The 25,266-nt window shown below is 44.0% G+C and overlaps 1 protein-coding gene across 1 annotated transcript; it reads left to right on the forward strand.

Moving 5' to 3' along the window:
• The first annotated feature begins 9,644 nt into the window (after positions 1–9,644).
• LOC130904357 (uncharacterized) lies at positions 9,645–24,648 on the forward strand. Its single transcript, XM_057817074.1, is given in 6 exon segments — positions 9,645–11,004; positions 11,077–11,486; positions 11,687–14,905; positions 14,977–15,037; positions 22,031–22,174; positions 24,347–24,648. Coding segments are annotated over 6 exon segments (5,496 nt in total).
• The last annotated feature ends 618 nt before the right edge of the window (positions 24,649–25,266 follow it).

Below are 25,266 nucleotides of genomic sequence, written 5' to 3' on the forward strand. Positions count from 1 at the left end.
TCCAATTATAAAGGGATCACACTCCTCAGCCTCCCCTGTAAAGTCTATTCAAGGGTGCTGGACAGGTGGGTCCATCAGGAAGTGGAATCTCAGATTCAGGAGGAGCAGTTTGGTTTTCGTCCCAGCCGTGGAGCAGTGGACCAGCTCTACACCCTTGGCAGGATCCTCGAGGGTGTATGGAAGTTCGCTCAACCAGTCTACATGTGTTTTGTGGATTTGGAGAAAGTGTTCGACTGCGTGCCTAGGGGAATCCTGTGGAGGGTGCTCCGGGTGTGCGGGGTACCGAGCCCCTTGGTAAGGGCTGTTCGGTTCCTGTACGACTGGTGTCAGAGTCTGGTCCGCATTGCCAGCAGTAAGTCACATTCGTTCCCAGTGAGGATTGGACTCCGCCAAGGCTACCCTTTGTCACCGATTCTGTTCATAATTTTTATGGACAGAATTTCTAGGCGCAGCTGAAGCATTGAAGGTGTCCGGTTTGGTGGCCTCAGCATTGAATCTCTGCTTTTTGCAGACGATGTGGTGCTGTTGGTTTCATCAAGCCGTGACCTCCAACTCTCACTGGGGTGGTTCGCAGCCGAGTGTGAAGCGGTTGGGATGAAGATCAGCACCTCCAAATCTTATATTATGGTCCTCAGCCGGAAAAGGGTGTCGTGCCCTCTGCGGGTCAGGGATGAGATCATGCATCAAGTGGAGGAGTTCTATGGGGAGAGATTTGTCTCAAAAATATTCTCACAAATACATCCGCGATTCACACATATTTTTTGTAGATGCACAAATATATCCAAGATTTTTGCATGTATTTTCGAGATCCACAAATATATTCGTGAGTTTCACATGTGTTTTTGTATTCCACAAATATATCCGTGAGTTTTACGTGTGTTTTTTTATGTTGTGCGTGCACTCATCATGAATTATTGTTTGCAAACATTCGAATTGTATTTGTGAATCGGCGGCTGCGTGCATTTATTTTTGAGACAAACATAACAAGAAACGGTCAAATTTTCACACACAAGTGCATTCGCGATTCACACATATGTTTTTCAAATTCACAAATACGTCCGCCATTCTCACAAATACATTAGTCATTTTCACATGTATTTTTCAAATCCACAAATACTTCCGCAAATTGCACATGTGTTTTTTAATGATGTGCGTGCAATTATCATGACTTGACATTTTTTAAGTATTCAATTTTGCTTGTGAATTGTTAGAGCTGTGTTTTTTAACAGCGAACACGCGCATTTCTTTTTGAGACAAACGTCACTCGATGTCTGACCAAGATTTTCTCACACACAAGCCGACAATTTTCACGTGTCTCAAAACACCTCCGCTTCCACCCGATAGGTGGCAGTATTTAGCGCATAGAAAGGTCAAAAGTACCCATCAAAAGAGATCACATACTGACACCAAGTGCGTGACATTACACCGGGCAACAGATAAACAGGTGTCTTGGGTCCGTTGGCCATTCGTTTTTTCTTCTAATTTTGGAAAACAAGCCCAGTTCCATTTTTTGTTTTTATGTGTGTTAACAAAAAAAATGAGAAATGAATCCTCTCCTGTTTCCAAATTAAAAACTGCTAATTCAATAACGGAAACGAGCCTTAATCCATCTTTCCAATAACTGTTTTTTTTAAAAGGAAGTCGAAAAACAAAATACGTCCAATATTTTTTTTATTTAAAAAAAAAAAAAAAAAAAAAAAACAACAACTGAAAGATGAAGAATCAACAATACAAACTAGTGATGCACGATAATACATTTTTCAACTGATACCGATAACCGATAATTTCCTCCTCGTTCCAACTGATAACCGATAATGCCAAGCCGATAATTCTATTCAAAGATTTATGTAAAATTTTAAAGTATACACAAGGGAAAACATTACTGTGCAAAACTATAATTTATTGCTCTTTTTTCAACATCAAATGTGAACAAGTAGTCAATTCAAACATCTAAATAAAGACAGATTGTCTGACATTGTGTAATGGTAAACTTTTGGCAACAATTACAGTGGGGAGAACAAGTATTTGATACACTGCCGCCGATTTTGCTGGTTTTCCCACTTGCAAAGCATGTAGAGGTCTGTAATTTGTATCATAAGTTCTCTTCAACTGTGAGGGACGGAATCTAATAAAAAAAAAAAAAAAAAAAAAGAAAATCACGTTGTATGATTTTTAAATAATAAATTTGCATTTAATTGCATGAAATAAGTTTGATACATCACAAAAATCGAACTTAACATTTGGTACAGAAACCTTCCTTTGCTATTACAGATACCAAACGTTTCCTGTAGTCCTTGACAAGGTTTGCACACACTGCAGCAGGGATTTTGGCCCACTCCTCCATGCAGATCTTCTCCAGAGCCTTCAGGTTTTGGGGCTGCTGCCGGGCAACACGAACTTTCAGCTCCCTTCATAGATTTTCTATCGGGTTCAGATCTGGTGACTGGCTAGGCCACTTCAGGACCTTCAGATGCTTCTTAAGGAGCCACTCTTTAGTTGCCTTGGCTGTGTGCTTTGGGTCGTTGTCATGCTGGAAGACCCAGTCACGACCCATCTTCAGGGCTCTCACTGAAGGAAGGAGGTTGTCAGCCAAGATCTGGCGATACATAGCCCCATCCATAATCCCCTCAATACGGTGCAGTCGTCCTGTACCCTTGGCAGAGAAGCAGCCCCCAAAAATGATGTTTCCTCCTCCATGTTTCACGGTTAGGATGGTGTTCTTGGGGTTGTACTCATCCTTCCTTTTCCTCCAAACACGACAAGCTGAGTTTAGACCAAAAAGTTCAATTTTGGTCTCATCCGACCACATGACCTTCTCCCATTGCTCCTGGATCATTCAGATGGTCAGTAGCAAACTTCAGATGTCTCTGGACATGCACTGGCTTCAGCAGCGGGACCTTGTGTGCGCTGTAGGATTTTAATCCATGACGGCGTAATGTGTTTTCGATGGTTTTCTTCGAGACTGTGGTTCCAGCTCTCTTCAGGTCATTGACAAGGTCCTGCCGTGTAGTTCTGGGCTGATCCCTCACCTTCCTCATGATCAGTGATGCCCCACGAGGTGAGATCTTGCATGGAGCCCCAGAACGAGGCAGATTGACCGTCAACTTGAACTTCTTCCATTTTCTAATAATCGCTCCAACAGTTGTTACCTTCTCACCAAGCTGCTTGCTTATTTTCCTGTAGCCCATCCCAGCCTTGTGCAGGTCTATTATTTTATCCCTGATGTCCTTACACAGCTCTTTGGTCTTGGCCATTGTGGAGAGGTTGGAGTTTGTTTGTCTGAGCATGTGAACAGTTGTCTTTTATACAGGTAACAAGTTCAAACAGATGCAGTTACTTCCGGAAATGAGTGGAGAACAGGAGGGGTTCTTAAAAAAGAACTAAGAGCCCAAATATTTACTAGTTGGTAATGTATCAAATACTTATTTCATGCAGTTAAATACAAATTTATTATTTAAAAACTGATAAAATGTGATTTTCTGAATTTTTGTATTAGATTCCGTCCCTCACAGTTGAAGAGAACTTATGATACAAATTACAGACCTCTACATGGCTTGCAAGTGGGAAAAGCAGCAAAATCGGTAGTGTATCAAATGCTTGTTCTCCCCACTGTACTTACAGAGTAAATACCTAAGTTGCACAAAAATGCCTTTAAAAGTAAGCCATTCCTAACAAAAAACATTACAACACTGCAAAAACACACCTCCTTCAAACTAGTTAAATTCCCCTGTTTTCAGTGTAAATCTATTGGAAATAAGTGAAATTATCTGCCAGCGCTTCAAGAGTATTTCACTCAGATTTCTTGAAGAAAAATAGCTAGCTCAAAATAATCTTAACAGCCTTATTTTAAACAATAAATTATTAGACTTAACCCTAAAAAAACATGTCAGAAATGTTCTTAATTCAAGAATAGGTATGGTTCAAACCATTTGAAAGCAATTTTTTCATGATTTAGGTGAACAATTACCTTTTTTTTGTTTTTTTGTTTTTTTAGCTGTATGGGCTTAATAAGAACAAATGGCAATATTTACTTCAAGGGTCGGTTGCCAAAGGGCTTACACTCACAAGGGATTCACACGATTACTGGGTTCTAGATCACAGAGTTGATTTGTGTACACTCTACCCCTCCCAATCACTTAGCTTTGAGACTTCCTCACCCCCCTCCCCTTCTTTCCCTGGTCAACAGTCCCCCACATGGTGTCAACCGGAAATACATCTAGCCAACGATAGCACCAACATATTCATAGTTAATGTAGGCGTTCAATGTATTTCTTATTATTGTTTGTGTTTCGTTTCTTTCTTGTGTTTCTTTTCTTCTGTTCCCCCATAACCCCTTCCTGTTCGCTGCAAAACAAAACAATGAATAATGCTGTAGTCAATTATTCACAAAGTTTTTGACAAATATTGTTTTTTCCGCTTTTAGATTTGATTTAAAAAAAAAAACTGATTTATGTAGCACACACTCTCATTATGAAAGTGAATTATTTGATTTTTTTTAAACAGATTTATGTAGCACACACTCTCGTTATGAAAGTGAGATAAAAAAAAAAACCTTGCTAAATATAAAATTGTGGAGGTAGAATTTCGATAGCCAAATGAGAAGATTAATAGTAAAAACACTCATTCTTGCGATTCTTATAGAAACAAAAAATGACATTTTCCCATTTGAGTTTGAAGTCCTCATGTAGGTTCTTGATGATGAACTTGCAAAGTTCTTTCCAAAATTTATTGGAAAAAGAGCAGGTACAAAAAAGGTGCTGAACTGTCTCTGGATGATTTCCACAGAAAAAAAAACAGCAGTCTGTCTCAATGTCCCGCTTGAATTTTTTCATATAGTGGTTTGCAGGACAGTATCTATGGATAATTTTGAAAGCGACTTCTTTGACCTTACTTGTCAACGGAAACATATTGGGGATAGTCCATACCTTAGACCAAATGATATCTCCAACAAATTGATTTCAAAAAGACTTAAGATATGGTGTTGATCTAATCTCATTCTGAAATAGAGATCGAGTGTATCCATTCAAATTTTTGTAATGTAGTTAACATAATTTACCCACACTTGAATTTAGTATATTTGGAGGGGATAAAGTTTGAAATGGCATATTTACATTTCTGCACAGCATAATGAATCCTGAAGGAATCGCATCATAAACAATAGCATATTGCTGAGGTCTAACTGGTAACTGAAAATAATCCAAACTCTCTGCGTAAAACATCAGGTGCCCGTTGCAATTAAAAAGTTGTGACACAAAAATGATTTTCTTCTGCATCTAATTGTCCAAGAATAAAGATTTGTTTTTGTAAAGAATTCAATAAGCCATGACCCGGAAGACGATGCCTTGTTGAAGAGGAACTTTTTCCGGGTCAAGGCTCATCGTAAAAGCAAACTCGGAGGAAAACAAATATTGAAGGATATAGATATACAAGGAAAAACAAACGGCCAAAAGGTACACGGACCGTCTTGATAGTTCTTGAAGTTTGGGAATCATACCTTTATAGTCTATGCGCTTAATACTGCCACCTATCGGGTGGAAGCGGAGGTGTTTTGAGACACGTGAAAATTGTCGGCTTGTGTGTGAGAAAATCTTGGTCAGACATCGAGTGACGTTTGTCTCAAAAAGAAATGCGTGTGTTCGGTGTTAAAAAACACAGCTCCAACAATTCACAAGCAAAATTGAATACTTAAAAAATGTCAAGTCATGATAATTGCACGCACATCATTAAAAAAAACGTGAAATTTGCGGAAGTATTTGTGGATTTGAAAAATACATGTGGAAAACAAGGACGTATTTGTGGATCTGAAAAACGTGAAAATGACTAATGTATTTGTGAGAATCGCGGATGTATTTGTGAATATGAAAAACATGTGTGAATCGCGAATGCGCTTGTGTGTGAAAATTTGACCGTTTCTTGTTATGTTTGTCTCAAAAATAAATGCACGCGGCCACCGATTCACAAATACAATTTGAATGTTTGCAAACAATAATTCATGATGAGTGCACGCACAGCATAAAAAAACCACACGTAAAACTCACGGATATATTTGTAAATTACAAAAACACATGTGAAACTCACCAATATATTTGTGGCTCTCGAAAATACATGTGAAAATCTTGGATATATTTGTGCATCTACAAAAAATATGTGTGAATCGCGGATGCATTTGTGAGAATATTTTTGAGACAAATCTCTCCCCATAGAGTTCAAGTATCTTGGGGTCTTGTTCACGAGTGAGGGTAGGAGGGAGCGGGAGATTGACAGGCGTATCGGTGCAGCGTCTGCAGTGATGCGGACTCCGCACCGGTCCGTTGTGGTGAAGAAGAAGCTGAGCCAAGAGGCGAAGCTCTCGATTTACTGGTTGATCTACGTTCCTACCCTCACATATGGTCACGAGCTGTGGGTCGAGACCGAAAGAACAAGATCCCGGATACAAGCGGCTAAAATGAGTTTCCTCCGCAGGGTGTCCGGGCTCTCCCTTAGAGATAGGGTGAGAAGCCCGGTCATCCGGGAGGGGCTCGGTGTCGAGCCGCTACTCCTCCGCGTTGAGAGGAGCCAGTTGAGGTTGCTCGGGCATCTGGTTTGGATGCCTCCTGGACGCCTCCCTGGAGAGGTGTTCCAGGCATGTCCCACAGGCGGGAGGCCCCGGGGACGACCCTGGACGTGCTGGGGAGACTATGTCCCTCGGCTGGCCTGGGAACGCCTTGGAAGTGGCTGGGGAGAGGGAAGTCTGGGCTTCCCTGCTAAAGCTGCTGCCCCCGCGACCCGACCCCGGACTAAGCAGAAGATAATGGATGGATCGATGGATGGATCTTGAAATAAGAAAAATAGACTTATTAGGCTTAGATTTATTCTAAGGAAAAAGTTTGTACAGAACTTGTTTGTCAGAAATGTTCCTAATTCAAGAATCAATATTGTTCAAAATATTATTTGAAAGCATTTTTTTTCTTGATTTCGGTGAGAAATGACCAACTTTTAGATGTATGGGCTTAACAAGAACAAATGATAATATTTCCTAAAAGTAAGTGGAATAATCTTGCAATAATCTGTTAACTAGCTTTTAAACCTATAACTTTAAAATTATTCGACTAGATTTAAGAAAAATTATCAGATTAAGACGTTATACTGTAAATTTGCAGTGTGAAAGTTAGTATCAGTTAATACAGATTTATTTTGCATTAATCATTTAGCCTATCAATTAATTACTTTCGTATTGGTGAGAAATGTAGCCCTGACCGCCGTTCACCCAATCTGTTTGGTCTTATTAATGTCCGATCCCCAGCAAAAAGTGTACATGCAGGTTATGCTGTTATATCATCCCTACCAATATTGAGACCAAACCTACATCCTTGCCCGCAAGTGTGTCGCAGCTTTCTGCAAGGCTTTGGTACCAGGCAGGGGCAGATCTCCTATGAAGGCGAAGTAGGCGATTGCCTTTGGCCCCCAACCAGTAGGGGGCCCTCAACCAGCTGCCCCTGCCCCAACGAGCTAGGGCCTGGGCCACCGGAGCCAGCAGCATCCCCAACTATTGTCATGTATAATTATGTCAGCATACCAAACAAACAAATAACAAAACAGAAAAGAAAGCCATTTGAATGCTGCATTTATATTATCTCCCCCCCACACATGCACTACAATGGACTGTTCCATGACGACGGACTGAGCAGCCAGAAAGTTACATGGGCCAGTCCAGTAGATGGCAGTAATGTACCTTTACATTCGTTTGCCAACTGCCATCACACATCGAAGAAGAGGAAGTTGTGGGTTTGTTTATGAGAAGTAGTTACAGTACGTAAAATGAAGCTCATGTACAAGAGCGGGTCTGAAAAGAGAAAATGGCGGGAGGATTCATGAAAATACACTTCATCATTGCTAAAGGTCTTGAAATTCTTTACGATGTCGTCGGCAGACAAAGATGTCAATGATGCCAGAGCTAACTGTCGCGCACTGTGAGCCGAGCACTAGTCAGCTAACGGATGGTACTGCGCTGGATGCTGCAAGCCCAGTGATGAAGGAGGCGGACCAAAACGATGATGAGGATGATTACTAGCAGGACATAATCTGGCATTTCGAGGCCACAGAGAAAAATTAAATGAGCATGGCAACGGCAATTTCCTGGGTCAAGTTGAATCTATTGCCAAATTTGGTCCGGTAATGAAGGAGCATCTAAGGAGGATTGAAGAGAAAGAGCTGGCTGAAACATATCTGAGTAAGTCCATCCAGAATGAATTAATCAGCCTTGTTGCACAGTGCAGCGTTGGTGGTGGACTTCAACAAGACTGACACTGTATAGTTATTACAGTTGGCATGTATTGTTTTTTTTTTTTTAATTGCATTTATTATATTGTAATTGTTCATCTTCAGCCTCGATACTAACACAGTCTTTTTCTCTCTGAAATACAATCTATATGAAACTATATTTCCTCACTCTTGTTCATTTTGTATTAATCTAATGAAAGGTTGTATATTGATAGGCACCTTTGCGGCTGCCTTTTCTGCTTCTTTTGTGTTAAAGGAACATATGAAGAGGGCCCCTGGCTACATTCGGCTTAGGCCCCCAAATTGCTAAATCTGCCACTGGTACGAGGTAGGAATGGGTAGATGAGGGAGGCATTGTGGAGCGTCGCGGCACATTGTTCCAATGTAGTCCTCATGGGTCACTCTTTGCCTTCTAGGGACACCTCGTGGCTATTGTTATAATTGCAAGCAAATTTGTTAACCACGGACTAACATTCAGTGACCGCGAATATTATTTAGCTATGTTAGATGACTTGTAACTGAAAAAAAGATGTTTGGAGATTTTTAGTGGGCTGAGCCAAGGCTGCTGTTAAAGGCCAATTAGGATCTAATTTTATGATTAAACCTTTTTTTGTCACTTTTTGGATGGATTTGTGCCTTTGTGTCCAAAATGCGGTCTGGTGTCATTTTATTGTCACTTTCTGTAGTATTTCATAGCACCTTTAAATTAGCATTGAATTAAATGATCTGCAGGATAATCACAAAAATAGAATGATGTCATCTGTGAAAACAACATTGATATTATCATATTGTTGCACGGGTTGCCTGGGAGACGTCAGGCGGGTGTGTGTGCGCATGCGCACGCGGGAAAAAGGGAGCGCGCGCCCGAAGGCGGAAGAGTCTAGCTACGTTGAGGCAGTCGGACGTATGTGTGTGCGCAGCAATAAACGTCACCAGTTATAAAGTCATCAAGAGCAGTCATCCTTTCTCACCTGTCACCTCACGAGTCACGCGAGGGAGGTAACACTGGCGACCACGAAGGGACCACCTCACGCTGTGAATAATAGGTGGTAGACACCGCAATTGACACGCTACGAAGCCATATTCATTAGCCGCTACGAAGCTAACTTATCATGGCGGCCGTTCGCGCGCGATGCGAAGCTTGTGGGCAAGGATGCAAATGCTCCGATCGCTACACGCATTGTCCAACTGCCCCCAATGCTGCTGAATGGATTGAGAGCATTATTCAAAGTAAGACTGCGGCCAAATGCGAACAAATAAACCCATTGGCGTGCGTAGTGAGTTGCGCTAGCACACATGCTAATGGGGAGGAACTGTTTACCCGGCCGCAATTTTCCCCTACTAATCCATTTGCTGATGATGTATATCAGGCTCAACGGCACAGCATGGCCTATCACTCACCCACTAATGCGCCCAAAGGACTTAAAGATTCGAATCCCTTTTCATCTGCCAACGTGGGGCATTTTGTGCACAGTACACCAATACCTATTAACGTGTGCAAGCAAGATGAGGCAATGGACTTCCAGCAGACCACTGCATGTTATCAACAGCACACTTCAAAGGGAAAGACTGGGTGCGTGCCCCGGTGGCTCTCCTCTGATAGCGAGGAGGACAGCGAAGCAAGAGAGCAGATTCCTACTCTACGTCCTGGCCAGTACGATGGCACAACACCATGGAAAGAATTCCTGCATCGTTTTGAGGGCTGCGCGGAGGCAAATTACTGGTCAGAAAGGACAATGACTACGCAGTTAAAATTCTGTCTCGTTGGGGCGGCGGGGGCCATCATTCACCGTAATCCTCTCTCATATCAATGGAATTACCGCCACCTAGTGGACGAACTGGAATCTGCATATGGCCCTTCATCTGATCATGCTGCTGCCGTTGCTCTGGATCTCCGGCAGCGGGTGCGTAGACCAGGAGAAGCCCTGCACATCTTCCGTGATGACATTTATGGGAGAGTGGCGGTCGCTTATGGTGACAAGACAGAGACTGAACAAGATTCCATCGCTGTTGAAGTTTTCACCAACGGTTTGGGGGATGCAGACCTTGTTCAAAAGTTGTTGGAGAAGCGCCCACCCACGTTGGCCATAGCATATGACCTAGCCCGTCGACATGAGATCACAAAAAGGGCTGCGTCTTATGTTACCAGCACCATGCAGTCAGTCACCCGTGGCGCTCCTGGGTTTCGGCCCCGCTCTGCTGTCGTACGAGAGAAGGACAATGACCCGGCGGCTGAAGATTTTTGCTCAACCAGACATTCCACCCGTTCACCGGCACTAAGCGTCCCTATAGCACCCAACCAAAGGGATGACAATAAAAGTGGGGGAGTTCGCTGCCGGAACTGTCAAGGTTGGGGCCACGTTCAGAGGCATTGTTCTTCTCCTTTAAAGTCTGCCAAAGCTTCAACCTCTGACGATGCACCTGGTGGGGGTCGCCAAACCACTGTCCTTCATCTCCAGGCACAGAACAGAGAAATGTCCGTCGCTGTACACTTTTACAACTCAAGGGTGTGCGCCGTGCTGGACAGCGGTGCTCGGAGAAGTGTACTGCCATTGCACTATTACAATGCCATTCAGCCCAACGTGCGGCCCCCGTTGCGACCGTCCACCGTCGATACATTGATGGGTGTGGGACCCGAAAATGTTCCTGTTTTGGGTGAGGTCCAGCTAACTGTAAACATCATTAACCGGGAAGTGGACATTGATTTCGTGGTGGCGGACATCACCGGCCACGAGGTCCTGTTAGGTCATCCCTTTCTTGCCCAAGCATGAGCCCGCCTTGATTTCGGCCGTCACCGTATTACCTTGTTTGGCGAAGAGGTGCCCTACTACCAGCCTGAAGCCAGTTCTAAGTCCCAAGCTGTGAGAGTAGCAAGAACTGTCATCATTCAACCGGGGCGGGAATACATTGTTAGAGGTGAAGTAGAACCCGGTGCGGAAGGCCAGAGTGACATGATGCTTTGTCCCACCAAGGGGTTCATCGAAAAGCACAAAGTGCTCCTCGCTAGGCTGCTGACTGCTACCCGACCATCTAACGCTGTTCCGCTACGCCTCTTTAACCCAGGTAGTAGTGCTGTGACCATCAAAGAAGGGTCCATCGCTGGAATCCTCCAGCCGGTGGTGGCCATTCAGCCGGCCGGTATGCTTCGTACCAGCGAAATTGTGACTTCGACTCCGGTGGTCCCTCTCCACCTGCAAGAACTTTATACGGGGTGGCGTGGCTCAGTGGTAGAGTAGTTGTCCCCCAACCCAGAGGTTGTGGGTTCGATTCTTCGCCCTGATGAACTCGCCTAAGTATCCTTGAGCAAGATACTGAACCCCACGTTGCTCCTGGTGCTGCGTCACCAGTAGGTGAATGGCGAGATAGTGTAAAGCGCTTTGAGCGCCTTGAAAGGTGGAAAAGCGTATAACACCAACACCATACGCAGAGCTCGGTTGGTCTCGGGGGGGAAGAGCAGCTCCAGCTCAAACACTTGCTCTGCGCCTATGGACACGTATTTTCTACCGGGCCGACTGACCTTGGCCGAACCAGCCTTGTCCAGCATGACATTGTAACCCGTCCAGGTGCCCCAGTCAAACAGCCGCCGCAGAGAATGGCAAGCGAGAAACAACAGCATGCTGACCAGCAAATTCGCGACGGCTTGGAGAGTGGCGTTGCCCAGCGCAGCCACAGCAGTTGGGCCTCGCCAGTAGTTATGGTACGCAAGAAAGATGGGTCATACCGCCTCTGCATTGACTATAGAGCCCTTAACGAGCGTACCATAACCGACGCATATCCGTTACCTCGTATACAGGACATGCTGGACACCCTTTCAACAGCTAAGTGGTTCAGCACTTTGGACCTTGCTTCGGGCTACTGGCAAGTGGAGCTGACCCCGCGGGCACGCCGAGCTGCCGCCTTTTGCACCAGGTCTGGCCTCTTCGAGTGGAACGTCATGCCGTTTGGCCTTGGCAACGCCCCGGCGACCTTCCAGCGCCTGATGGACCGCGTCTTGGCTGGCATGCAGTGGGAGACCTGTCTGGTCTATCTGGACGACATCATAGTGCTTGCCAAGGACGTGCCGGAGATGTTGCAGCGTTTGGGCCAAGTGTTTGACCGACTCCAACAAGCTAATTTGAAGCTGAAACCGAGTAAGTGTTGCCTTTTTCGTCAGCAAGTTGCTTATCTCGGCCACGTGGTGTCCGAAAAAGGAGTGGCCACCGACCCCAGCAAAGTTCAGCAAGTCCAGATGTGGCCCACGCCGACTTCAATCCACGAGGTTAGACGTTTCATAGGGTTGGCTTCGTACTACCGCCGGTTCGTGAAAGATTTTGCCACAGTAGCAGAGCCGCTTCACAGTCTGACCCGAAAGAATGCCCACTTCCAATGGCACGAAGAACACCAGACTGCATTTGATGAATTAAAGTACCGACTCACCTCCGCTCCTGTCCTGTGATATCCCCTCGACCAGGGTGAGATGACGCTGAACATGGAAGCCAGCGACTCAGGTATCGGTGCTGTCCTGTCCCAAATGCAGCAGGGTGTGGAACGGGTGTTGGCATATGGCAGCCGCAAGTTGACCAGGGCTGAGCAGAACTACTGCACCACGAGACGCGAGCTACTGGCCATCGTGGAATTCGCAGCTCATTTCCGCCAATATCTCCTGGGCCTCCACTTCAAGGTACGCACCGACCACAGTAGCCTGCGCTAGCTACTGTCTATGAAAGAGCCTGAAGGTCAGTTAGCCCGTTGGCTCGAGAAGTTGGCAGAGTATGACTTCGAGGTTGTCCACCGCCCTGGTCGAATGCACACCAATGCTGATGGACTCTCCAGAAGGCCCTGCCGCCAGTCCTGTCCATGCAAGGTGCATGTCCACTCAGCGCCGTCCACCAGTGTCACACATCAGGCGACCCAATGCAATCTCGACCTTGGTGCCAGCTACTTACCACTGAGCCCAGTAGGGGTAGCGGGACGAGCGGCTGTTCCCACTCTGAGTCCAGACGGCGTGGAGGGGCAACCATCGACCCTGGCCCTGTGTCCAGTGGGGGTAAGTAATAATACCCTCACATGTGATACAGTGGCTAGTACGCCTAATTTGAAATTGCATGAGACTATTTTTGTGATGAAAACACCTGATACCGCGTCTTTGCTGTCTTCCTTATTTCATGGCTGGACTGTTGATGAGCTGAGCCAAGCCCAGGATGCGGACTCTGACATTGCACCCATACGCACCTGGATGCTGGCCAGCAGCGAGCGTCCTCCATGGACCACGGTCGCGCCGTACAGCCCAGCCGTTAAAACGTACTGGTCCCAGTGGAACCGACTCTATCTGCGAGAGGGCATCCTGGTTCGCCGTTTCTTCTGCCTCGATGATGTCCAGTTCTACCCCCAAATTGTGTTGCCACGTGACCTGCGAGCGGATGTATTGGACCAAATGCATGGAGGGACGGTAGGCGGACACTTTGGAGTCGAGCGGACCATGGCCAGATTGCGGACCCGTTACTACTGGTACCACATGAGGGAAGACGTCTCCCTTTGGTGCCGGACCTGTACCAGTTGTGCGTCCAGAGCTCGTCCACTGAAACGACCGCAAGCTCCAATGGGGACCGTCAGAGTGGGGGCTCCCATGGAACGCATCGCTTTGGACATTATGGGGCCGCTGAACGAGACCGAATGCCGGAACCGGTATGTGTTAGTAATTCAGGATTACTTTACCAAATGGACTGAAGCGTTTCCCCTTCCTGACGAGCGAGCTGGGACTGTCGCAGAAGTTGTGGCGTCCGAATGGGTCTGTCGCTACGGGATCCCTCAAGCGTTGCACAGTGATCAGGGCCGCAACTTTGAGTCCGAGGTGTTCCAAGGGATGTGCAACTTGTTTGGCATCGAGAAGACACATACGGCACCGTTCCGACCGCAGTTGGATGGTCAAGTTGAACGGTTCAATGCCACTCTACAAAAGATCCTTGCCACCACCGCAGATCATAACCATTGGGACTGGGACCTTATGATTCCATATGCAGTGATGGCCTACAGAGCGACCAAACATAGTGCCACCAGGTTCACTCCAAACTTCTTGATGTTTGGTAGAGAAGTGAGTGAACCGGTGGACCTCGTGGCAGGTTTACCCCCCGACATAGACGATCAACCCTCTCAGCCGGAGTATGTGCAGCAGATGCGGGATCGGCTGGAGCTGGCCCACAGAATTACCCGCGATGTCTTGGGTGAGTCAGTTGCACGTGCAAAACGGCAATATGACAAAAACTGTTTCCAGACGCAGTACAAGGTTGGCGATCCCGTGTGGTACCTTTTCAAAGGAACGCGCCACGTCAAAAACAAGGTGAAGAAGTTCCTCCCATCTTATGACGGACCGTTCTTCGTCCTTGGTCAGTTGGATGATTTGGTTTATCGAATCCAGAAGAACCCAAGATCTAAGCCGAAGGTGGTGCACCATGATCAGCTGAAGCACTACCGCAGTCGGGAGCTGTTGGACAACGCCTGGGCCCTGGACCAGTCACGAAAATGGACGCCCACCGAAGTGGCACCGCCTGTTCTTGTGGAGGATCAAGATGACTCAGCACTGGATTTGCAGAACCTTTTCTCCAATTCGATGGTGTCCAGCCTTGACCCTGTGCCCTCGTCTGTTTCCACTTTCACTGAATCCTCTCTGGTAGGGCTCCTCTTCCCACGTTGTTAATCAAGCTGGTGGGGGTGTGGCGGACGAGTCTCTCCAGCTGGTAGGACGAAGTCAACGACCTGGACATCGGACCAGAGCACCGGACCGTTATGGTGACTGGGTCACGTAAAGTTGCACTGTTCTTTTGTGCCTTTGTTGTTAATGTTGTTCCGGCTGCCTCGCAGGTTTGTTTGTTCATGTTAATATTGTGTTATAATTGTTAGTCTGCTGGAATGTTATTTTTCAATTGCCATCCAGAGTGGGGGTAGTGTTGCACGGGTTGCCTGGGAGACGTCAGGCGGGTGTGTGTGCGCATGCGCGCGCGGGAAAAAGGGAGCGCGCGCCCAAAGGCGGAAGAGTCTAGCTACGTTGAGGCAGTCGGACGTATGTGTGTGCGCAGCAATAAACGCCACCAGTTATAAAGTCATCAAGAGCAGTCATCCTTTCCTCACCTGCCACCTCACGAGTCGCGCGAGGGAGGTAACAATATAATATTTTATACATTGCATGTATTTATTTTGGGGAAAAGGAGCAGTGATGGCAGGGGCACTGCCAGGGATTTTGGGCCCAATGAAAAGATATCACTTTGGGCCCCACCACCAGTGCCGGGACACACACAGAAATTAAGAGTATTAACTACGTATTTCCTGCATTCTGGTGAATCTTTACACACTAATTGGTGCATTTTCTACATTAATTTAAGATGAAAATATTTTTATGTAAACATACAGCATATAGAGCAATAATGAATAGACCAATATCATCTGTAAGAAATGTACTGAAGGCCATCTTTTACAATCTAAATATATTTTTATTAGAAATATTGTCAAAGCAAATACTATAATTAATGACTTAGAATGAATGTTTTGGTTGAACTTAACTAAACTACAGTCAAGGGCGTAGGTTTGCATAGGGATGGTTGGGACAAAACACTACCAACTTTTCAGGATGCTTAAATTGTCCCCGCCAACTTTTAAGCAACCTTATTTACGTTATGTAATGACTTCAGTTATATAGGTTATTTATATTGTCTTCCAATATGTTTTAATTGTTGTAATTGTTGTAATCTAACCCTAACCCCCACCATTATTAAGTGAATTATTTTTACTATGTTTAGATTTACATGTATATCTTTTCACTTGCTGAATGTGCCGGTCCATTTTTTCCTCTTAAGCGCTCTTTTGGCTGATTATTTAACCCTCACACACACACACACACACACACACACACACACACACACACATTAGATATTAGAGATATAAGAAGGTTTTTTTTCAGCCAGCAGCAGCCACTGTTAGAAATGTAAAAAGACATCATTGTTTTGGAAGTGGGTAACACACCATTAATTTTGCTACTGTAGGTCCAACCTGCATCAGTGTTAACATAACTTTAAACTGAATGAACTTGCTAATCTGCAAAACTCAAGTAGGAAGCTGCTTCAAAGAAGTGTCCTTCTCTTTGTGTTTTCTTCTGTTAACATTAAATAAACTGTGAGAAATGTAGAAACCTCTGCCGGCAACTATGAAACTAGAAAAACGTTTGCAAGAAGCTGCTTAGAAAGAGAGGGGTGCTGCATAACCTCGTACCTAGCTCACACAACACAACATACACACAACAATTTTTTTTTTTTTAAGTATTGGGGGTGCCGGGAGCTACCCACACTAGCTTTGTGATTGACTGGTCGATCGTGATCAACGTCATGAGCACCCCTGTTTTAGTATATTAATTAATTAGGTTCATATTTGTGAGAAATGTAGCCCTGACCCCCGTTCACCCAATCTGTTTGGTATTATTAATGTCCCATCCTGAGCAAAAAGTGTACATGCAGGTTATGCTGTAATATCATCCCTACCAATGTTGAGACCAAACCTACGCCCTTGACTACAGTATACATTACAGTATACAGTATACAACCGTTTTAGTATGAAGAGATTGCGAAGGATTTGCCTGCTGTACTGATTAAATGTAAGCTAAAAGTGGAGCAAACACTAGCTAGCAAACAATTACAGTATTTCATTATGGAGTAGGCTTAGCCTCACCTGGAAACTCGCGATCTCCACTATAGGCTACAGTTCCGAAGCGAGGTCCCTTGTTAGCAAACGAAATTCAATTGATGACAAACTAAATTCAATAAATTCTTGACAAACTGGATTCAAGCTTATTTTAAAAAAGAAAATTTCCACACCAACTTTCAACATCTGAAGAAAACCAAAAAATGTCGTCATGATTTGGAATTCATGTTTATGAATAGGCGCATGTCGCTCATTGAGGCTGGGAAAATCCCGTCTTTCTTATGGAGTGAGCTGGGACCTTGCTTCAGAGCTAAGATAACAGGTTAATTTTCAGCACTACACTGACACAAGACACCAACCTTCCTTTGAGAAGTACTTTGTCACATCCTGTTGGCCTTTTCTACCCATCTCCTGTTTTGCTTTCTTTCCTTTCCTCTTTTGAAAACCCGAGTTTTGTTTTGAAAACATCTCTGCACTATCGTGCTTTGCGCGCTTCGAGTCATTGACTGGTGTAAGTGCGCATCGCTGATCCCGTTTTGATCGAAGGAAGGGCGGACCAAACCATTTAAATAAAATACAGTGGGTTGGGGGTGGGGGGTGGCTGGCAATACATATGCTCTCTGTGTGTTTACTTTTTGCCTAAAACAAAACAAGAAAACGAACCCCTCCGTTTTAAAATTATAATGATTAATATTTGAATTTGCAAACGATTACCTAATGTTATAATTTTTTTTGTGGGCTCCCATCAGGGCATGGGTCCTTAGAATCAGTCTCACTTTTCACCCCTGTACGGCACCCCTGAGTGATGGTATACTCCATAGGGACTCAGGGACCAGATGTCGGCCAACTCAGCTGTTGATTAAAATATGGAACGCACAGACACACAATTGGAAGCATGGGGAATTGTTTATTGCAGGCATCCTCCATGCTGTAAAACTTTATTGTAAACTGGGGCCCTGTTGTCATGGTAGCGCTACCGACTATACCAGGTTTATTGTTTCTTGGTGTGTGTATGTACAGTATGTGTGTTGTGTCTGTGTCTTATTAAAACGACTATCCAATCATTTTGATGATTTGTTTCTAAATACACTATGTTTGAAGTGTTCAGTTTTTTGTTGTCCTGAAATATATTTTTAAAATGACTCTGGTGATTATTTTAAAAACGCGTCAACGTGCGTGTGCGTGACTTTGAGGCATCCCTGCCGTAAAATGAACTGTAAGGAAAATTATTCAGCCATTTTTCTTCTGTACAGTTTATTGTCACAAGGGTCAAAGAGGCCTAGACCAGATAAATCTGGCCAGGAGGTGGGCTACAACCTGAACTGAATGCTAGCCAATTGCATGGCACATACTGTATAGACAAACAACCTTTCACAGGCACGCCTATAGACAATTGGGAACAATCAATCATGTCATGCATTTTTTTTTTTTTTTTTTTTCAGGAACGTGGAAGGTAGCACCCACAGACGACAGAAAAAAAAACCTGACCTGTATTTAACACAGGTCTTGGGTTACAATCTTTTCAGTTTCAATGTTTCAGTTTCATTTATGTTGTACAACTTCTTCAAACAATACTGAGTAAATGCCAAATTCACTGGCAAAGATGTGGAAGAACATAAAAATGTTCAGTTAAAGAGATGGATTGAGTGTCGAAGGCTGAAAAAGACGAAAAAAATGAGCCGACATAAGCATAGCCTTAGCTTTTTTATCGACGCGACTGACATTGACATTCTCCTGTTTAAACAAGCTATCCTTTACCATCAGCCCTGTCTTTCTTATATATCCTCTGGTTGTCCTGCGTCTCTTACCATTCTTGGGGGTAATTTAGTTAGCTTTGTGTAGCGATCGCAAATGCTACTCAGTGACAGCCAACGAACACTTTTAATTTTTTCATTGATAGCAAATCTTAATTCTATAATTTATTTACACTTCCCCCTTACTGAAACTGAAGTTGTTTATATATATATATATATATATATATATATATATATATATATATATATATATATATATATATATATATCTGTCCTGCTCCATCCAGCACATCACAGCAGGGTGTAAGATGCTAGCAGGCATACATGGAACGACATACAGTAACAGACCCCAGAGTCAAGGTGGGCGAGAACAACCAAGCCAAGATCCTGTGGGACTTCCAGATCCAGACAGACAAACTGGTTATGGCCAACCAGCCTGACATAGTGATGGTGGATAAACATCAGAAGACAGCAGTAGTGATAGATGTAGCAATCCCGAGCGATAGCAACATCAGGAAAAAAGAACATAAAAAGCTGGAGAAATATCAAGGGTTGAAGGAAGAGTTGGAGAAAATGTAGGGAGTGAAGGCAGGAGTGGTGTCAGTAGTGATCGGGACACTAGGGGCAGTAACCCCCAAGCTGGGTGCATGGCTCCAACAGATACCAGGAACAACGTCCGACGTCTCCATTCAGAAGAGCGCAAATCTAGGGACAGCTAAGATCCTGCGCAGGACCCTCAAGCTCCCAGGCCTCTGGTAGAGGACCCGAGCTTGAAAGGAGAGACCATACTGCCCGGGTGGGTGAGACGACGATTTTTTTTTTTTTTATATATATATATATATATATATAACAGAAACAGTAACAATGGCAGTCAGATACCATTGTAATTCTTTTCAGGTCATCATTGTCAGACAGAAGCAGTATGGCACAACGTTACGCTAAAAAAATAAGTTAAAAATATAAAAATGGCTTACCTCTTTGTCCTCTGAAAGACCATGCCAACCCAACAAAATGTTTACTGCATATGAAATGTGATTGGATTCACCGAGCTGGTGTTAAAGTCCGCACAAGTTGATTCAGTCTTCACATATTTTCCTCCCGAGTTTTTGGTTTCCGGAAACGTAGGAAGAAAACATCCTTAATGTGTTGTAATGTCTCGAGTCGTTTCTACATGTTCCAAAAAAGCAATGCGTGATCAGCATGTTCGTTTTTGAAAGCTTACCGGAGAAAGTAGCACAAATTACGTTGTTTCTATGCGAGGGCAGGTCTATAATGTCCCACTTCGGCTTTACTTACGCTTTTGAATGCGACGTCACGGTCTAAACATAGCATGCGTGCGGTACGCCATTAGCAAATTGTGTTTACATATCTTACCGAGTGGTCTCTGCTCAATATTTTCACCACGCGACCGTCTGGATTCGCTTTAAGCAACAGACGCAACACAGCAGCAGTTGATGCATCTGTCAACTTGCTTTTCTTTATCTCTTTTTTTAGTGCTGTCAAACGATTTAAATTTTTAATCGAGTTAATTACAGCTTAAAAATTAATTAATCGTAACTAATCGCAATTCAAACCATCTATAAAATATGCCATACTTTTCTGTAAATTATTGTTGGAATGGAAAGATAAGACACAAGACAGATATACGTATACATTCAACATGCGGTACATTTGTAATTGTTTATTATAACAATAAATCAACAAGATGGCATTAACATTATTAACATTCTCTTAAAGCATCCATGGATAGAAAGACTTGTAGTTCTTAAGAGATAAATGTTAGTACAAGTTACAGAAATTTAATATTAAAACCCCTCTTAATGTTTTCGTTTTATTAAAATTTGTAAAATTTTCATTCAAAAAATAAACTAGCAGCTCGCCATTGTTGATGTCAATAATGACACCATGCTCACTCATGGTACTAACCCATAAAATCAGTTGGACCCAAACGCCAGCAGAGGGCACCAAACAACAAAAAACAAGTAGCAAGCGTACATTACACTGTACTGTCATTTTAGTCTGTTTGAGCGGGGCATGTGCGTTAATTGCGTCAAATATTTTAACGTGATTAATTTTAAAAACTTAATTACCGCCCGTTAACGCGATAATTTTGACAGCCCTACTTTTTTTATTTCTTTCTGGAGCAAACAAAACTTTTCCCCCTCAGGTAGAAAAGGCCAACGTTCCAAAAGGAAGTGCGCATGTGCTGACGTCATAGTTGTGAGTCTCTGACTTCATTCAATTGTCGCTCATGCCCTCTAGTGTTGTTATTGGGTCTAACGCTTCATTATTTTTCTCTGGGCTACATTAACTTTACAGGGGAAATTTTACAGCAAAACTAAAACCCAGATATGAAATACATTCAATGAAATCTTCCATAATCCAAACCAGTTTTGAAATAATACAGTAGAATCGTGTTTTTATAAGCATTTATTTATCAGCCTCACGGGTCGACATTTAGAAATGAAAATTCAAATGTCGCGATCAGGTATTCTCGGCTATTTTCGGAGATGAGGTCACGAGCGGGAGATAGATGTGGAAGGTCTGTCGACTTGTGTGTGCGTCACTGGTTGAGATTTCCGCCACAAAATGGCAAGTTGTTGCAAATTAAGATTTAGCGATCTCTACAAATAAATTTCCAAAAGAGGATGCACTTTGACGAGTCTTGGTGAGATTTGCACAGCAAACCCGGAGCGATTTTCGAGAACATCGACCAGGGGCTATCATGTGTTCGCGACATTTGAGGAGCACTTAGAAAAGTACAATGTTCTTCGAAATCCCTTGTGGTGCCATCCTAAAAAATAAACAGGAATCAGGACACGTCAGTTTGTCAACTTCCCACGTTAAACAGCAGGCCTAGGCCGGCCCCAGATGGGCTGTGTTGCCACTAGGCTAGGAGGCAAATAAGTGTTCCAGATAAAGTAAGATTTTCCTATTAGAAATCCATGTAACATGTACCACAGTTGAGACACTTCCATGTTTAAAAATTCTTTCTAAAGCTTCTTCTTCCTGCCTCCGACGAGGGCGGACGTGTTTTTCCTCCCTCCTGCTGCTTGCTGTTATCTTAGTCTTCGCCTGTCTGCTTTTTTTCCTCTGTGGATCAACCGCGCTGGTCTCTCATACAAAAATGGATCCGATTAGTTGGTCTATCAGCGCAATTGACAAGATTTTTTCAACATGACACTGTCCACCAGGAGAGCCGTCCTGCCCTGACGGGACCTTCGCCACTGGTTATGTGAGAGATTCATGGGATCACTGAAAACCAGCGGGTCTTACTGTCCTATCGGTGGAAGACATCGAGGATATTTGGCTGTTTAGCGTGACGATTGTCGGGTTCCTTCTGCTTGGCTTAGGAGGTGCCCTGCTCTACCGGAAAGTTTCCATGGCGGCAGCTTTCAAGGAAATCAACAAAATGACCACGGATCAAACGGTGCGATTCAAGGCCTTGGAAGATCACGTGGAGGCTCGGACCGAGAACTGGCTCCGTGGACTCACGGGTTGGTCTGAGGACGGGTGGAGGAAAGTGGATACTATCTTGCGCCAGGTGACGGAACTGTTGGGGTAGATGACTGAACTGTCGAGGCAGACCGCGACTAATGGCAATGAGTTAAGGGACCTGAGATCTCGCCAACGCCATGAGGAGCGCGAATTTAACTGAAGACCAACAGCATTTGGGCATACTAAATTACTTATCCGGCTTAATTTGATTATAATTCTCCTTTCCTTTCCCGATCGCCCTTACCCCCCCACCCCCACCCCCCCCACCCCGCCTCCCTTCTCCCAGAGGAGACGCGCAGATGTTGATATCTTTTGTCCCTGATCTCTTCCCAAGGCCGGTCGCAGGTCTCTGCGACTCTTATTTTGTCTACAGACACGTACAAATACTGATACTGTACACTTGCGCACCACACACTCACACACAACCTAACCCCCCTCCAATCCGCCCCCGCCTTTTCTTGCAATCACTCCCCCCCCCTCCCTCCAGCCATGACTGGTAGTTTTCCTTTTTTTTCGTACAAAAAATCCCTGCACGTGACCTGTGCGTCGTGTCATATCCTTGCCATGTTGTATGATATATGTGTGCCTACTTGTAACTTGCTCTGTATTTTCTGAAGAAGAGAGAGAAGTGGCGGCGTGGAACAAGTCTGCAGCGGCCCGATGCTCACTCATCAAACGGAATTTCGTTGCATCTGTTGTCATCTTGTGAGAGCTGGTGTCAATGACAAATAAAATCTCTGAATCAGTCATTAAATTGGGCTATTCTCATGAGCCAATGTAAATGTTGCTATATTTTGTCAATATCAATTCTTGTTTTGTAAGTTTTGTGTGTTTGTATGTTTCTGTATGTTTTGCAAAAATGAATGTATGCGTTGAAAAAAAACATGTATATTGTGGACATTTTGTTTCTGTACACTTTGTAAATTAAAAAAAAATATATATATATATATAAAAGCATATATTTATTATTACAGGCCAAATGTTTGGACACATCTTATTCAGTGCAACACAAATATAGGTCCCAACCCCATTGATAAAGAGAAAAATTCCACTAATCAACCCTCAAAAGGCAAATCTGTGAACAGTGGTGCGGGAAATCGGATGCTGAGGGTGCTGCACCACCCCATGGTGTTGGCGGGCAACAACGTGTTTTGATAGACTCTTTTTTACTTAAAAATAAATAAATAAATAAAACAATAGAGTATTCAATTTTGGGGACAGTAGGTTGAAAGTAGTTTTTTTTTTGTTAATAATATGGTCACCACCTGACACCTTGCTTGCTACCAGGTCACTTTGAATAAGGGGCAAAAATGAAATGGCAATTTATTTTCTTTCTTTACAAATATAGCAAAAATAAAGATGATTATGGTGATAGTTCGATCTACCTTTGGTGTCTTCAGATAGGCAAGATATGCTTGCATTGTAACCATATTATTGTTTGTTGTAAATGATGAGATGCTGCCCTGCATAGCACTATTGTGCAATTTATTTTAGTGTTGTGAAAAAGGGGTGTCAAACTCAGGCTTATTGGACCTTTTAGTTTTCAAATATATTAGTGTGTCCTTTATCGAACGTTACATATCTTGTATATGTAGCTCTTGAGACCCAAGCTGTTTTTTATTTTCGATTTTATTTTTTGCAATTAATTTTTCCAGAGGTGGCCAAGTCTGGGCCTCGTGAGCCTCAATCCAGCCTGTTTTCCAGGTTTCCGTCCTCCAACATGCATTAATCAAATATTCAGGGTCTCAGGAAAAGGTTCAGTGTTTTTAGGAGATGAGAACAAATTTTCCTGAATTTTGACGTCGATTTACTCAACTTCGCCGTCAGCGATGGCGACGTCAGTACACAAATCGTCCTAAAAACCATCTTCCGTGAAATTGAAAACATTTTGATTAGATTCAATTTATAAATTGCTGAAGAAAAGTGTATTGTCCAACAAATCGTTTTCCACGGTGATTGTACTATATGCTCTGCTGCGTAAACACACACTCCTGCCCGTGACCCATCAGCTGCTAGCAAACATTGTTTAGCCACGCTGTTGAATCGGTCCAGTGTCTTTGGAACTCCTGTAGTGTGGGTGTTAGGGTTCGCGTAACCGGTGGGGGGATCCCAACGCAGGCAACGTGACAAACACAATGAGAGGGATAATTCTCGTTTATTTGGGTCTCTAGCTTCAAGCGAGGCAGGAGGCGGAATGGTCGTGGAGAACACTGTGGCTACCACGTGTGTAGCTGTCAGCTGGGAGTTTGACAGGCTGGGGTTGACAGAAGTATCCGACGAGGGGCGCGCTGATCAGGTCCTGGAAACAAAAGATATCGTGAGCCGGAGGTCAAAGCCAATAGATACACTAGGGATGCGAGAATCAACTGACGTGGAAAACAGACAAGTTGTTCGGGCGACGTGGTGGTGCGTCCGCTGGGCTTTTAAGCTGGCTGATGACGATTGCTTACAGCTGGCCGCTCCACCCGTCTGACGTTCGACCTGTAATCAGGCAAAACTCCCCTCACCTGAGACAGGGCTCAGGAAAGAGGGAGGGAGGCCCTAACAGTGGGCAACTAAAATCAACTTTTCTTCGATAAGTACGGGGGGTATTTAACAGAGGGTGACAAGTTATTTCTCCATATACTCTATAACAATAGAAAAACATCAAGCAATGTGATTTTCAGAATGCAACATACATCCTCTTTAAGTTAGCTTGCTTTGGTTCAGCCCACTTAAATTTAAAATGTCCATTTTATTTATTTTTTCAATGATTTTGATTACAGCAACATTGCCCCCCCCCCCCCCCCCCCCCCCCCCCCCCCCACACACACACACAAATGTGCATCTGAGATTTCAGGAAAAGAAAAGAAAAAGGAAATATACGGCGAAAAACACTCCGGTGACTTAATGTTACCCTCTGAGACCCCCAATTTGGCCAAATTTCAAAATTGTCCGATATGCATGTGTAATACATGATTTGAAAGCTTAAAATTTAAATTTTCCTGGGGAAGAAAATTTTTGAACAGGAAGGCATTTAAAAACAATGTTTTTTAAACAGCAAAACCCTATCTGGAGGTGAGAGCACGCGAGAGCAGAATTACAGACGCCA

This window comes from Corythoichthys intestinalis, chromosome 16 (assembly GCF_030265065.1).
Source record: "Corythoichthys intestinalis isolate RoL2023-P3 chromosome 16, ASM3026506v1, whole genome shotgun sequence".
In the NCBI taxonomy this organism is placed as follows: Eukaryota; Metazoa; Chordata; class Actinopteri; order Syngnathiformes; family Syngnathidae; genus Corythoichthys; species Corythoichthys intestinalis.